The 16,404-nt window shown below is 42.0% G+C and overlaps 2 protein-coding genes across 2 annotated transcripts; both read left to right on the plus strand.

The window, feature by feature from the left end:
• Positions 1 to 142: 142 nt before the first annotated feature.
• Positions 143 to 4,434, plus strand: nup43 (nucleoporin 43). The gene is made up of 8 exons (XM_084952267.1): positions 143 to 377; positions 720 to 842; positions 1,090 to 1,167; positions 2,624 to 2,786; positions 2,872 to 3,007; positions 3,109 to 3,260; positions 3,364 to 3,480; positions 3,994 to 4,434. Exons 1-8 carry the CDS (start codon positions 258 to 260, stop codon positions 4,221 to 4,223), a joined length of 1,119 nt encoding a protein of 372 aa, XP_084808393.1. The 5' UTR covers positions 143 to 257; the 3' UTR covers positions 4,224 to 4,434.
• A 771-nt stretch (positions 4,435 to 5,205) lies between these two features.
• On the plus strand, positions 5,206 to 15,699 carry lats1 (large tumor suppressor kinase 1). Its single transcript, XM_084952265.1, has 8 exons — positions 5,206 to 5,452; positions 5,969 to 6,409; positions 7,323 to 7,410; positions 8,352 to 9,712; positions 10,233 to 10,815; positions 11,474 to 11,656; positions 12,656 to 12,762; positions 12,846 to 15,699. The coding sequence occupies exons 2-8, from the start codon at positions 6,080 to 6,082 to the stop codon at positions 13,353 to 13,355; spliced, it is 3,162 nt and encodes a 1,053-aa protein (XP_084808391.1). The 5' UTR covers positions 5,206 to 5,452; positions 5,969 to 6,079; the 3' UTR covers positions 13,356 to 15,699.
• The last annotated feature ends 705 nt before the right edge of the window (positions 15,700 to 16,404 follow it).

A 16,404-nucleotide genomic window follows, 5' to 3' on the forward strand; every position in this document is an offset into this window, starting at 1 on the left:
GAAAATATGATGAAGTCTGCCAGAAGAAAAATGCTTACCCAACGAAATTTACATTTTTATTTAGAGCTTCTTAGAGCCCCATTCGTTCTGAAACATCTCGCCAGCGCCCCCTATGAGACCGGATATACAAAGAGTAGCAGTTCTCCGGTCAATTAGAAGTTCTTTGACAGCAGGCGCGTACCTTGCTCTGGTTTTACCCATGATTGCTAAGCTAACATCGGTAGTTGATCGTTAATTTTACGCAGGAATCTGGTTCCATGGAGAGTATAAACGCTAAATACGTATCCCAGAAAATCAGCAAAACGAAATGGCGGCCAGTGTCACATTCGGATCTGCAACTGCCAGAAATCTTTGCGACGGGCTCATGGGACAACGAGGTTGACATGTTGACACTTTTTAAAAAATGGACCTCCCGCCAAACTTCTTTGCAAAATAATGGAATTTTAAGTGTTTTGCTCTTTGGCTGACTTGTAAACGCTGTAACGATCAGAGTACAATTTAAGACATGTAATAAACAACAATGTGACATATCGGCCATCTTTCTCCACATAAATGTAATAGGTTAACATTTTTCCCAACAGTAAGGCAGGTATTTTTCCAAATTCACGGAGACAGTAGGATACTTACTGATACGTGCCAGTTATTTGATAGGTATCATATCTATAATGACTAATACGTGTTCAAATTTAACTTAGCCAGCTCAAATGTGTCTCTCGCAGGACAACAGGATTTCTATTTGGTCCATTGGGAGTAATTTAAGCACTGGTATGGAAGATGGGTTTGAAGGAGACCCGCAGCTTATATGTGAACACAAGCATGATGGAGATGTTCTTGACCTCCAGGTAAGCCACTCACTGCGATGTGTAGCTCATAAGCCAGGTCTGTGGTGTTGTGAATCGTTTTATTTAATTTTGCACTCAAATCACTGTTTTAGGCTTTTATTGTGATATCTTAGTCTTACTAAAACCACGCTCATGTATATAAAAATACCTTTTGATTTTTGCAGAACATTTAGTCTTATCCTTCCCATTTGTGGGACTAACAACTTCAACAATAAGGCCTGATCCGTTTTCCTTCATGTATTTGCAGTTTTTGGACCAGGACAGAATAGTCACAGCATCATCAACAGGAGCCGTCACCATCTTTCTACACCACCAGAACAGCCAGGTGCTGTATGTCATGTTTTATGGATGCCTCGTGTTGAGCTTGATATGACCTTTGTTTTCCAAATTGAAGAAAGCCAATCCATCCATCATCTTCAAATGATCCAACATTGGATAGTGGAGGAAACATGCTAAGCATGTTATTTCAAATGTGTTCTTCTGTACCAGTGCTTTTGAGTTCCTCTTAGTGGATCCTGAGGTACTCCTGGTGCAGATGGGATACACTTAATGGTCTATTTGTTAATACACACCTTGCTGATTCCAAGCTGGCCATCCATGATCTAATTCTCTTGTATCATTGAGATCTGGTGACTTTGGAGACCATTATTCAGCCAGCAGCTTGACCTGTTGATACAAGGAAGGATGGCTCTGTCTGCTTTTGCATTCTTTACACCAAATTCTGACCTTAACTTGTGCATGCTGCAGCCAAAATTGAGACTCATCAGAATAGGTGATGTTTTTCCCAGTCCTCTGTTGCCCAGTTTTGTTGAGCCCATGTGTACTGTAGCCTCAGTTTCCTGTCTTCAGCTGACAGTAATTCACTGGATATTTTATCTTTTTAAGACCATACTCTTTAAACCCCAGAGATAGTTGTGTAGGTAAATGCCAGTAGACCAGCAGTTTCTGAAATATTCAAACTAGCCTGTCTGACACCATGACAACCACGCCATGTTAAAGTAACTTAAATCACCTCTCTTCCCCTTTCTGATAATCAGTTTGAACTTCAGGAGGTCGTCGTGACCATGATTACATACATGCACTGAGTTGCAGCCATGTGACTGGCAGGTTAAATCTTTTTGTTGTAGCAAGCACTTGAACAGGTGTACCTAACAAAGTGGCCCGCGGGTTTTGGGTCTATCCCAGGGTCCCCTCCCGGTTGTGCGTGCCGCGAAAACCTCCAAAATGATCCTGATCAGATCGACACAAAGCAGCAGTGATTCTACTCTGAGCTTTTATTTTTAAACGAAATATATTTAAACTAAAATATCAGGAAATTAACACTGTTGTATAATTGGTATGTAATGACCTTTAAAGTCAGTCTTGTGCAAAACAGGAATATGTTGTAACGAACCAGAATAGACCAGTAAGCTGAACTGGACCTCACTCTTAACCCTTGACTAGAGATAACAAAGTGTAGACTTGCAGTTTATCTTCAGTGGAAGGGAATTTGTCTTGCTCAGTAGTAAAAAGTAGTTTAACTGAACCTTTCTTCAGCGTCTTCACAATAAAAGTATGCAACCAGACATTTGTGTATAAAATACTTAACACAAAGATTCAACCAAGAAACTACAGCGGTACAGCTAAAACTCCTTACATATAGTGACAACCTCCACCATGTCATCAAACTAAATTATAATAAGTTTTAGTGAAGCCTTATTCAGGAGGGGAATGAGACAGCCTGCTCAGTGGGATGCTGGATTCATTGGATTCACTTCTTGTTTCAATTCTCTTGCCTACAGACCATTTCGGTGTCTCAGCTCTGGGCGAGAGCACATCGTTATCCCTGTGACAACGCCCCCTGCACCGGCGTCGTCTGCAGCAGCCCGGAGATTGTTACAGTGGGTGAAGATGGCAGGATCGTCATCTTCAGAGCTGACCAGGAGGGAGTGGTTCGAGTCATCGGTGAGCTCAAGAAGCAGAGTTATTTTTAAGTTGTGTGAAACAAGTTGAAACTAAGATCTTTATTGGACTGTTTAACCTTTGATAGAGAATGCCGACAGCAGCACAATCCATGCGGTGACTTATCTGAGGACCACAGAGATTTTGACGGTGAACTCAATCGGTCAGCTCAAACTGTGGGACTTCAGACAGCAAAGCAACTCACCGTCACAGATTCTGTCCCTGTAAGAGCTCTAAAAAATGCATTCTTAAAAGTTTTTTGTTTTCTCCTTCCTGTTTATTTCAATTATAAGCAAGTCTGATGAGTTGGTTTCTGTTCATCCAGGTCAGGGGATCGAGTTCCTTTACACTGCGTGGACAGACATCCGAACCAGCAGCACATCGTGGCCACAGGAGGCCAGGATGGCATGCTCTGTGTGTGGGATGTGAGACAAGGCAACACACCCTTCTCACTGATGGAGGCACACACAGCTGAAAGTAAAGTCGGCTTATTGTGGGAAGATGTATTAAAACTGAAATTTAAAAGATGTTGTGCGTGTAAATAATGGTTTCATACGTATGTCTTTGGTTTTCCTGACAGTGTGGGAGGTCCACTTCCACCCAACCAACCCAGATCACCTGTTCACATGTTCAGAGGATGGCTCGCTGCTGCACTGGGAGACATCCTCCCATTCAGACATGCCTTCCTTCTTACAAGGCAAGTCAGTTTTATGGCATAAATATGATTGTTTTTACACTATTTTCCAACTAATTTAATTTCCTACAGAATGACTTTTTGAATCACACAGACACATCCATACATGTGCTTTTTTCCTATACCTAAGCACCTTGTCTAATATTTGTGCACACATACACACTCCGATTGGTACATCGGGGCAATTCACGGTTCGATATCTTGCCCAAGGATACTTCAGCATGCAAACTGGAGTAGCCAGGGACTGAACCACCAACCTTCCTGCTGGTAGACATCCCATTTTGCTTCGTCGTTTATGTACAGAGCAAATAAAAGAGGACCAAGAATAGATCCTTGTGGAACACCTGTAAAAATGGCAAGAGTTACACCTAGTACTGTTCACTGTCTCACACTCAATCAGCCAGGAGTTAACAAGTTGGCCTGTAAATTTCCTTGGGAAACTATTCCTCAATAAAAATATAGTATAGTATTAATTCCTCTATGTTCATAATGTAATAAGTGTTTTTGTATTTTTAGGGGGCAGAAACAGCAGCATGGTCTCCCGCAGTGCAATGGCTCCAGCCGGAGGAAAGCAGCCCCTGATCAGTGCCTGGCTAAGTGGAGACTCTAGCAAAGGCCGCCTGGAGACGACTCACATGCTGCCCAGCCAGACACTGTCTGTCAACAGCCTGGACGTGCTCGGTCCGTGTCTCGTGTGCGGCACTGATGGAGAGGCTATTTTTGTCAACAGACAGGTCCCGGTTTAAAAGCGATGTTAGTGCCTCAGAGTGGATGTGGATGAAGATGTTCATTTGGTGTCAGCTTGAGGGTCATACAGGAGGTGTAAAATACTGGACTGTTAGCTTTATTTGTTTATTTGTCTTTTTCATCACGGGCAGAATAGTTCAACCCAACAGTGGTTTTTGTACAGATGACGTTTAATACAGTTATAAAATAAAACTACTTAATAGAAATGTCTCAAGACTCATTTGAGCTGTTTTCTCTCTTTTCCATTTATTAATAAATACAGAAATTGAAAGTTAATCACTCATCTTTTCATTACCTTCTTAGAAAATCAACTTCAGCTCTATCTCAGCATCTAGATTACTGTTTTCCCAGGGCTATTTCCAGGCCTGCTTTAAAAGTTAAAGTTCCTACTCAAATATGTATTTAAAATTTATGAAAATATAGTTAAGTCCAAAATGTATGCCCTCCTTCACATCTTCCAAAGGTGTCCAGTGGACTCGATTGTCTTTTGCTGGCTCACTATATTTAACACTCCTAAATTAAGGGTTACTAAAACTATTTTTGCATGGCTCCAAAATTTCTTTGCAGAATGTTGTGTGTGTGTTGTAATGGGTTTTCAAGCCATCTTAAATCTTTCCCATGTCAAGTACCCCTGTGCTAAAATAAAAGGAAACCTCAAACGAATACCCAAGCCAATAAAAACGTACTAAACCTAAAAGAAACAAACAAAAAGCAAAATCGATAAATAATTACTTAGTTATAATAAATAAATAGATAATGCCATGATATTTGGAGTGATTATCTCAGAATTTCGAGTTGCGTATCTAAAAATGTTAACCTGTTGATAAGTATCGAAATTTGGCGTCAGTAATCAATAAGTCAAGTTATTAAATCTAAATTTCAAGATAATAACGCGAAATTTTGACTTGCAGGCTTTTTTCTTCAGTGGTTTGAACGAGCTTCCATACACTGGGAAATTAAACTCAATTGAAGAAAAAAAAAAAGCTCTTTTACATTAACGGAACTTTATTTTGGAAAACGGAAGTATTCTTCGTTAGCTTTATTTATAGCTTGGAGCTGTTGTACTTGTCATTCAGACATCCCAGGAATCCTACACGACTAGCCAGCACGACACAACAAAGACGTTTTGAGTTAAAACTGCGTCCTTGTCACCGAGGAACGTCAAGCAATAGTCTTTACCCATTTAAAGAAGGAAATTGTGGCGGAAAAACGGCAGCTGAGGGTTCTGGTAAGTTGTCTAACCGTTGTTAGTTGTGCTTCGAGCTAACAGGCTAGTTCGCATCCTGTTGTTGAATTAGCCTAGAAGCAAATGGATGCCTTTAGCACACAGGCCGCGGAGGCACTGCTGAGCCGCTGGATTTAACGCAGAGAAAACTTACGATGGCTGAAGCTTACGGATCGTTTGGTAGTTGTGATTTTAATGGCGAATTTGTCGGATGTATTTGGCATTTTATGCTAGTACCTGACGCAGGATCGTTCGCGTTAGAGCAGCACTCTGTTAGCGAACAGTGCTAACAGCGCTAGCAAGTGGGTGAGTTATTGATTTATAATGGAAAACGGTTTCGTCTGAAGGTTTAAGTTTTATACACCATAGTTGAGCTTGTAAATAAAAAATAAAAAAAAAAAGCAACGAGATCCAGTTCTGTTTTAGCTATTGGCTACTACTAATTCCCATATTTTATGTTTATCTGTAAAGTACTACACTCACATTCTCAAGGATAACATCCACTCTATATTTTTCCAGCTGCAGCATGCAGATGTGAGCTCAGACATCAAAGATCCTGTGCTATCACTTCAACTCTGGACTGGTGAAATCCTCTTCATCCCTCTTCATCGTCATCCTACATGCTCGTACATGAAAAGAGGGGAGAAACCCGAAGGATACCGGCAGAGGAGACCCAAAACGTTTCCCGTCACGAACTACAGTGGCAACAGCCAACAGATGCTGCAGGAAATACGGAACAGCCTGCGCAACCTGTCGAAACCGTCAGACCCACCTAAAGTGGACACTGGTGCACAAGGGAAGATGCTCCAAGAGGATTCAAGGCAACTGGGGCGCAGCAACAACCCCAAAAACCCTCACCACAAAACTTTACAGGAGATCCGCGAGGCCCTCATGCCTTTTAAAAATGAGCCCAACACTTCAGGCTTGCAGCGAGAACCCCGTTTTGCAGGGCTCGAGGAGGTGAGGAATGTTTTTAGATATCGTTAGGGGTTGTTTTGAATGTATGTGGAGGTATGGCGTTCTGTGCATGTCTCTGTAATTGAGGGTAATCGCTGGGAACAGATTGTTTTGAGTGGAATTATTTAGAAAATGAGAGGCATGCAAAGTTGAATTACAAGCTTGTACAGTTCAGAGTAAAGAATTTGTTTCTCAGTTGGCATTTACTTGTTTTGAGTAAGTGCGTGCAATCCAGGTATGAATTTGGTATGTAGTGCTTTAGTCAAAGTATGTCATAGTTAATGTAAATTTGTTAACTTAAGCTACAATTTTGGCTTTCACAGGCCATTAAAATAAGATAACTGACATAAAACTACTATTTGTGATGTCAGTATTAACTAAAGCACCTGTGATTATGATTTTTGCCATAATTAATAAGCCCTGCAGTTAAACAGGTTGTGTGACTGGTTCTGTTTGTCTGCTTGTTGTTTTTATGTGTTAGTAGGATTACTCAAAGTTAAGGACAGGCGCCTGAAAATGATGCCAGTTGGCACAAGTTAGAAATGAAGAACTTTTTTTTTTTTTTTTTTTTCCATGGTAGTCATTCCATTTCTACAACTTACTCTGGAAATGCTCTACATGCAGATCTAATATGTCACCATGTTCTCTTTCCAGCTACTCCCAGTCTGTGGTTTTAGTTCCACCTCATCATCAGTCAACACAAGTCTTTGCTCTTATGTTTTTTTTTGCCTTTGTTCTTGTCTCTGTAGTATCAGTACAGGAGGATTTTCTGTGTTTGTTTATAGATTGCTATTCAACTGTTGGACAGAACAAAACAGTGAATTAAAGATGTCACTGTAGGCCAATTTGTGTCTTATTCCTCTTTAATTGCTCAGTTCTAAAAAATTTTGTGTTCAATTTCCTTTTCCCTCTTAAGCCAAGCATCAGTCACGGTGTAGGGCCGGCTACAGACTACATGGGTAAGGTTGTTTCCAACACCAGCTCTGCAGGCCTCAAACCCCCAGGTATGTCAGTCCTCTGGGATTAACTGTTGCTTCTCCTGTTTTATCATCCATCCAGCCTCAGTATTGTTTGAGGGATTTGGGACATTTGCTTTAAGAAATAACTGTGCTGTTGACACACAGCATGAGTCACTGCATCACTGAATGGAAAAAGTTGACTGGAAGGTTTTTGGTTTTTATTCTGAGTGGTGGTTGTGACACATTTTAAGGATGAAAATATTGTCTTTGTTTAGTATCCTAAGCAGTTTATAGGGCGTCTGTATTGCCTAGTTATTACAAAAAGCAAACCCTAAAAGTTCTCCTTTATGCAAGTTACAAGTCTTTATCCACCATGCCCTGGAGTAAAGGATTGCGTGTGAGTCACTGACAAATGTTTAATACAAATCCTTTATAAAACTTGTGTCAAAAGGATTCCCAGGTTCATTCACACAGTTGTGAAATTGAGGGCATTTTGAAGGTGTGACCCATCAATTGAAAAGGGACATAAGAGTTCATTGAGGGAGAAAGGCAGCACGCAGTTAAGCAAGGTAAAGAGCCACTTGGAAGTCAACCATCCACTCTAAGAGAATCTGAGGCAGCAGAATAATTTGTTGAAATTGTTAAAGTATCTGGTTAGGTGACTGAGGCAAGGTTCAGATGCCTCAAATGGGCTGAGAGAAGTGGCTTTTCCTGACGGTATGATCAAAAAAAGGACTGATGGCATGTCTGACAACACAGAAGCAGTATAGATATTACCGGTAGTATATGTGTGCATTAAAATTTTGCCTTTTCAACTGAGAAGATGAGTTTTACACAGTTGCTCTTATGAAAGTTTAGTGTTAGATGGCCTTTTTGTTTTGAATTATTTAGGCTGTGAGATTCTGAAAGTAATTTCGTGTTTTCAGTCATCCTTTCTTTTTTCTTCCTTCAGCTTGACTTTAACTTTAGTGTGTGTCTGTCTGTAGAGTCTTCTCACATCCAGCCGGCTGTCCTGAGGAGGTCGAGCTGGAAGGGCTCTAAGGAAGGAATGATGTACCGATCTGACAGCCCTGGACCGCCTCCTGCCTTCCCACAGGGCCACCCTACAAACAACCAGAGGGTCACACCTCCACCAAACCGCGGTGGCATGCCTTGTGCGTCATCCTGGGACAGCAACCCATCAACAAAGCGGTACTCTGGAAACATGGATTACCTTGTGCCACGCATTTCTCCAGTACCCCAGGGGCCGTGGCCTGATGGGTACAGCGCAGCACCTCAGAATCAACGTGGGATCAGCCCAGTGCCCATGGGCCACCAGCCCATCATAATGCCAAGCTCTGGGGGTAATAAGTTCACCTTTCCCCCTAGCTGGACTCAGAGTGGCTCCTCTCAGCCAGACTACATGACAGGGGGCAGCAGACATCCCCCTCCTCCGTACCCGGTCAACCAGAGTAGCCGGCACAGTCCCACTGACCAGCAGACAGGAGGACCTGCATCCTCGCCTTCTTACCACAATGGAGGGAATATCCCTCAGTCCATGATGGTTCCCAACCGGAAAAGCCACAACCTTGAGTTGTACTTTCCTGGTCTTCCTCAGTCCTGGTCCAGCCAGCCCCAACCTTCCTCCGGCAACGGCAGCAACCAGGACCGCTCTCCGTCATGGCAACATAACATGCCAGTCCGCTCCAATTCTTTCAACAGCCACCAGCTGAACAGCCGATCTACTCACCCGACCAGCTCACAGCCCTCTGCCACCACAGTCACTGCCATCATACCGACTCCCATTCTTCTGCCGGTGAAAAGCACCCGCGTTCAGAAAGCCGAACTGCACACTGCTGTCGCTCCACCACATCCTCCATGGAAACCGCACGTTGCACCACCTCCTGCTGCGCCTGCCTACCTAGAACCCGCAGGTACAGTCCCGCAGGTCGTATCTGAAGCACCTGACTATCACGGACCTCCTCCCCCTTACCCTAAGCACCTCCTCCAACAGCAGGCTGCACCCAGCCCACCAGGGTATGACACAGGGGCCAATAGGCTCAGTGCAGGCAGAGAGGATCCTGCTGATGAGGAGAGCAGCAGCCGGGGGGACGGCTCGAGGGAAAAACCATCAGAAAGCCCAGAGGGTGGAGCAGCAAGAGAGGAGGACAGGAAGCAAATCACAACATCGCCTGTTCCGGTCCGACGCAACAAGAAAGACGAAGAGCGGAGAGGGGAGTCGGGAAGAGTCAATTTGTATTCCCCACAGGCCTTCAAGTTCTTCATGGAGCAACACATAGAGAACATCCTGAAGAACCACCAGCAGCGGATTCACAGAAGGAAGCAACTGGAAAATGAGATGCAAAGGGTGAGAACATCAGTGGAAGCATTTTCACAACAGTTGCTGCTCAATTCTTCCATCTTTTTACTGTTTTCCTACCTTTTATTTCTTCTTGTCCTCCTGTGACTTTGTCTCTGATCTTTTTCATGCAGTTCTGTTTTTTTCTCAGCTGTTCTTTCTTCTTCTTTTTTTCCCTCCTGGCTGTCACTAACAGCTGATCTAAAAGGTAAAGGTATCTCTGCTGGCATGTGACATTATTGGGAATCTGGTGTTTGTGTTTTGAATGTGTCTTCTGATGAAAGCATGATGGCCTCCTATAGCTGAATAAAATGCATGCTATCCCATAGCCTTCACTTTACTGCTTGTGAATTTCTGCTTTGGAATAAAATGATTAACTCTGGTAATCATCACAGTTGCATTTTGATATGTTGCACTGGTTTCCTTCATTTTCTTTTGTCCCCTTTCCCTTGATACTTACAGTTTTTCGTAGTTTATTTATTTTATATTCATTCATTGTATATAACTATTCCCTTTGCCATGTGTTCAGGTGGGTTTGTCTTCAGAGGCCCAGGAGCAGATGCGTATGATGCTCTGTCAAAAGGAATCTAACTACATTCGGTTAAAACGAGCTAAGATGGACAAGTGCATGTTCAAACGGATCAAGACCCTCGGCATCGGCGCCTTCGGCGAGGTCTGCTTGGCCAGAAAAGAGGACACGGGAGCGCTGTACGCCATGAAGACTCTCCGCAAGAAGGACGTGCTCCTGAGAAACCAGGTGGCTCACGTCAAGGCTGAGAGGGACATTCTGGCGGAGGCCGACAATGAGTGGGTAGTGCGTCTCTACTACTCTTTCCAAGATAAGGACAACCTGTACTTCGTTATGGAGTACATCCCCGGAGGGGACATGATGAGCCTTCTCATCAGACTCGGTATCTTTAAAGAAGAGCTGGCTCAGTTTTACATCGCAGAGCTCACCTGCGCTGTGGAGAGCGTCCACAAGATGGGCTTCATCCACCGAGACATCAAGCCTGACAACATCCTCATAGACAGAGACGGTCACATAAAGCTGACAGACTTCGGTCTTTGCACTGGTTTCCGCTGGACCCACGACTCGAAGTATTACCAGAGCGGTGAGAGTTTATTTTAATTTTACATGCTTATAGTAGACATGTTAGACTTTTAAATGTCATGCCACATACATACTGCTACAGTGATATAGTCATATTAAACATCACGGTCATTTCATATAATGCCCCAATGTATTTAAGTAACTTTTTACTTGTATAACACGTTTCAAGACAAACATCACAAAGTGCTTCACAAAGAAATACCAAGGCATTTGAAACAAAACAGACAAAACATTAACCAAGTACATATGTACAAGTAACCCTGTTAAACCAGGGGTGGGGAAATCCAGGCTTCAAGTGCTGGTGTCCTGCAGGTTTTAGATGTGTCCTTGAACACAGCTGATTTAAATGGCTAACTTACCTCCTCAACATGTCTTGAAGTTCTCCAGAGGCCTGGTAATGAGCTAATCATTTGATTCAGCTGTGTTGACCCAGGGTGAGATCTAAAACCTGCAGGGAGTTCCCCCACCCGTGTCTTAAACTAAGCTCTCAGACTGTCATTTAAAAGAAAGGGGAAAACCAGAAAATTCTGAATAGCATCTTTCAGCTTTCTTTTAATGATTGTCATCAAAATCTTTGTTCTGTTCAGAGCCTAAAACAATCTGACCTGCTGACATATAGAAAGTAGAAAAATCACTGTGTTCACATGCCCTCTCTTCAGGGGACCACGTGAGGCAGGACAGCATGGACTTCAGTAAGGAATGGGAGGATCCAGCCAACTGCCGCTGTACAGACCGCCTGAAGCCTCTGGAAAGGAGAAAGGCCCGGCAGCACCAGCGTTGTCTGGCCCATTCACTCGTGGGGACACCCAACTATATCGCACCAGAAGTGCTGCTTCGAACAGGTAGGGTGCAGCATCCAGGCAACATTTTTGATTAAATTTTTTTTTTTTTTTTTTTTTTTGAAGGCTTCTATTATTGTTGGCTACATATAACTCTATTAGTGATGACATATAGGGTATTGTTGTCACCCAGGTTTGTGAATTCGATGACTCCAGAAGGAAGTTTCCTAGGATTTTGAAATTGATACCACAAGCATTTCTACTAATAATCTCAGCTGACTTCAAATCACAGTGACCCAGACCACAGGGTTAGAGGTCAGAAGTTTTCTGAAACTGAATTCAATAACTTGAGAACAAGCCGATGTAGGATTTTTGAAATTCACACCATGGGTGCATCTGCCAGGAGGCCGAGGGGTAACAATGGCCACTTCCAGCTGCTGTTTGAGCAAAGTGGAGTCTCATCGTGAGTTTACGTGTAACGGCTGCATAGTGTTTTTTAGTGCCTCTCCCGTCTCTTTGTCGAGCTCTCTGGTCATCTTTTCTCTCTCATGAATTCATGCGCTGTTTGTGTATTAGCTCTCACTGTAACAGAGTTGTTGGAAATGAATACTTGCACGACAGGTGAGAACAAATGTATATTTTATCATTCTGCCTGTGACAATAAGAAGGCCTACCGCACACTTTGATGCTATGTGTATTTATACACAAGTTTACAGAATGAATTATGATTCATTCTGTAAAGTTTAACTTGTTTTAGTCTGCAGATTATTATTTAAACAGCTGATCAGTGATTAAACCACAGAGCTAAAAAAAAGGGTGTGCTGCCTTTGAATAGCCATCAGTCTAAAAGAGTTAATTGAGTTACAAAAAGAAAAGTTGCTTTACAGGATAGAAATAAACAGTATTTTGGCTCCCCCACCCCCATTTATTACACATTGAGTAGAATAAGTGTCTCTCAAAAAAAAAAAATCCTGTTAACCTGTGTGTGTATAGAAATAAAAGCTGTATTTCAGATCTGAATCCTCCCCAAACTGTTGTGAAATTTCCTTTAATCTTCTTCAGGATACACCCAGCTCTGTGATTGGTGGAGTGTAGGAGTGATCTTGTATGAAATGGTCGTTGGACAGCCTCCTTTCTTAGCAACCACACCCCTGGAGACGCAGCTAAAGGTATGCGAGGCAGTTGCAGTGAAATGCTAAGCATCCACACAGGTCATTGTTTGCTTCATGTTGTTTTTCAATTTTGGAACTAGGTGATAAACTGGAAGAGCACGCTGCACATTCCCCCGCAGGCCAAGCTCAGCGCAGAGGCATCGGATCTCATCGTTAAACTGTGCCGCGGCCCTGAGGACCGCCTCGGTAAGAACGGCGCGGATGAAATCAAAGCCCATCCTTTCTTCAAAAGCATCGATTTCTCCAGCGACCTCAGACAGCAGGTGGCACCATACATCCCCACCATCGCCCACTCCACGGACACCTCCAACTTCGATCCCGTGGACCCGGATAAAATGTGGAGCAGCGACGGCGATGACGAGGACAGCCATAACGACACGCTAAACTGTTGGTTCCGTAACGGAAAGCACCCCGAGCACGCCTTCTACGAGTTTACCTTCCGGCGCTTCTTTGACGACAACGGCCATCCGTACAGCTGCCCCAAGCCCATCGAGTACGAGGGCTACGAGGACGAGGCTGACTCGGAGGGCGCCGCACAGGAGGCCGCCAGCTCCTCGGCGTTACAGGGACGAGACCTGGTCTACGTGTAGCACTCGAGGCCCGCTGACACGCTTGTACATAATGAGTAGACGCAGGGGTTTTCAGTGGCATCACATTTGAAACATAGGAAGTATGTTTGTTTGGTCACATTAACAGACTGTTTATTTTAAAAGCGAACAACAAAACCACAGTCGCAACCTAAAGGAACAATTCAACACTTTAGGAAATGTCATTCTTTGATTTCTTACCACGAGTCGGAGGATGACAAACAGAAAGCTACATAGGAAGCTGGCCATCATTCGGTTAGCTGAGCTTAAACTCTAAAAACAGCTCTGTCCAAACTTAAAACCTGCCTGTCAGCACCACTGAGGCTCAGGATTAACACACTGCACCCTGGTTACCTGAGGGAGGTTCTTGCTAGACACACAACTTTATTTATAAAGCACTGTTACACTACAACCTACATTCACACAGTGCGCTCTCTCTCTACACACACACACACTTTAAGATGCACGCAGTAAATGGTCTGTGTCATGTCCTGTTGTGTTCACGTACAGCACAGGCTACTTTGCTGTATTTGCACCGGTTTTGGCCACAAGCAGGAATGCACCTCAGAGTACTGATAGGCATCCACACACAAAGAGAATAGCTGCGAGGTATCTGTCAATAGAGCTTACATGGTGGGATACCATTAATTGAATTGAGGGTGGTGGTAAATGCACTAACCAGGTACAAAACCAGGTAACCAGGGACAAAAAATTAAAACCAGTCAGGTGTTGATACTATGCTTTTCTGTTTGGACGTTACTTTGACACATGTTCACCAGATGGTGTTAATGTTGTGGCTGATTGATGTAGGTTCTTGTCATATTTGGGATGCCACTCAGTTGGAAAAAAGAACTCGAGTCTAAGGCTTTGTTAGATCCTAACCTAGCAACAGATGCTTGTTTTGTAACTGGTGAAAAGAAAATTCAATAAAATGAAAAGTTATAAAACTTATTTTATTTTTTTCTAAGTTTAAAGTGCCCCATTTTAGCTTTAGTTGACATTAGCCAGACTTTTTTTTTTTTATATGCACTGCAGCCCTATTTTCAGGTGCACAAATGTGACTAACGCCATCATTAAACATCCACACCTGACGTCATCGATGTTACAGAGTAAAGATCTGTAATTCCTGAACACCACCTCCAATACTATTTTAAATACTCTCAAATTAAGGCTGAGAATCTGCACTTTGAATGTTTTTCTAACCCGTTAAAGTAATAACTACATATCTGGACCTGAACTGTAACCCAGTGGGTTTCAGAGGTGCTGGTAGGTGGATTTTTGTCAGAGCTGGGACAGCTACTCCAGTATCATTCTCCTTTTCCTGGCATGTTTTCCAGAAATGCATCCATTTTTAAAGTGTGACATATGCTGCATAAATCTCATAAGAGGAATGGAAAGCAGGAAGAAGAGGAAAATAAAACAAAATCGGGGCGCTCTCTCCCTTTTTAAAGCCTTAATTTATTTAATAAGTTGTAACATGTGATGCTAGTATAGATGCTGTTTGTGCGGGAGTTTTATTCAGTGGTTAAAAAAAATAATACATTTTAATTTATATTTTAATGTTTGCAGTGGGGGATTTAGTGTTATGACTCTTAGAAATGTTGCAGGGGGAAATATTGCTCTTATTAATTATTGCTGTGCCTTTTTATTTTTGGTTAAATATAAAGGGGGTTAATAATCAAACAGGCATATAATAAGTAGCAGTTGATGATTGAACTACAGTAGATTTTTGTTTTTATTTTTCTAATTTATATCTAAAATGTATTTATAAATTATGTTGTATACAGTTGATGTAAATTTTTTTTTCCTCTCCCTCCCACCCCCGCCCTCTGGGCAGGTCCTCGTTGGGGTCCACTGCTGCTTTTTTTTTTTTTTTTTTTTTTTTTTTCTTTTTGTTATCCATAAACTTTATTTTAATGTCACTCATATTGGTCAACCAAAGCACTAAATATGTGGATTTTCATTTTTTGTATAACTCACTTTTAAGGAAAAAATCACAACACTAAGAAAAGTCAGGGTTTGTTTTTTTTATTTTTAAAGCCGGAAATGCACTTGGTCATCTTTTGGTGAGTTTTTGTTCGACTCTTCATCACATATCAGTTCCTTTTCTTTTTTTTTTTTTTTCTTTTTTCTTTTTTTTTTGTGCTTTTCTCTCACTGCGTGTAGGAAAGATCTCTGAATGTAGTTATCATGGACTTACTGGTGACCACTGTTATTCTGCACTGGTTTTGTTTTCCTTTATGAGAGAATTTTATTTTTCTGTAAATTTGTTGCGCTGGGAAAATTTAAGAACAGTGGAAACCGGGATGAATAAAGAATGTAAAGAACAAAACATGTTTTACAAGCACACCAAGCGTGATGTATTGTTATCGCCATCAAGTAGAGGAAGATTTCAATTTTAGCTGCATTTAAATTCCTTCTTCTCATATGAATCGGCCAGAAAGGGCAGACTTTCATGATTGCCAAGCGACAAAACATATTCAGCAAATGGAAAAAGAAAAAAAATTTATGCATTGTTTGACTCCCCTATATTAAAGTTACACTGCTACTAAAGGCAGCACCCATGTGTTATTCCTAACCTTGTAGATGTTAATCCTGATAGGCTTAGAAAACTGCAGCATTGCGACTGAGTTTACAGATACAGAATTATCAAAGCAAGGCACTAATCAGATCTTCACTGATTTGCTAAAGAGATTTCAGCCATGCTAACAGGTTTGTAAGAGAAGCTCCTCAGGCATGCTCAAACAGCTCTGTTATCCTTTAAATCTAAAAAATGTATAAAAATGTTTTCATTTTTCATAAATAGTTCTACTGTATAATTTAGAATTCAGCACTGTGGAAAAATATATTTAAATATTAAAACATTTGACTTCTCTCAAGATGAACAGAAGTTGAAATCACCTGAAGCAACTTTCTGCTCAAATATGTTTTTAGTTATGTTTTTTTGCTGTCCCAAAAGAAAGAAAAGTGTACATAGTTTTCATCCCAGTGGCAACCCTACCTGAGAGCTTTCAAAAATAAATTTAAAAAAAAGACAGTTTTCTGACTTTGC

The sequence above is a fragment of the Perissodus microlepis genome, chromosome 15 (assembly GCF_051167445.1).
Source record: "Perissodus microlepis isolate ML-2025 ecotype Zambia chromosome 15, ASM5116744v1, whole genome shotgun sequence".
Lineage (NCBI taxonomy): Eukaryota > Metazoa > Chordata > Actinopteri > Cichliformes > Cichlidae > Perissodus > Perissodus microlepis.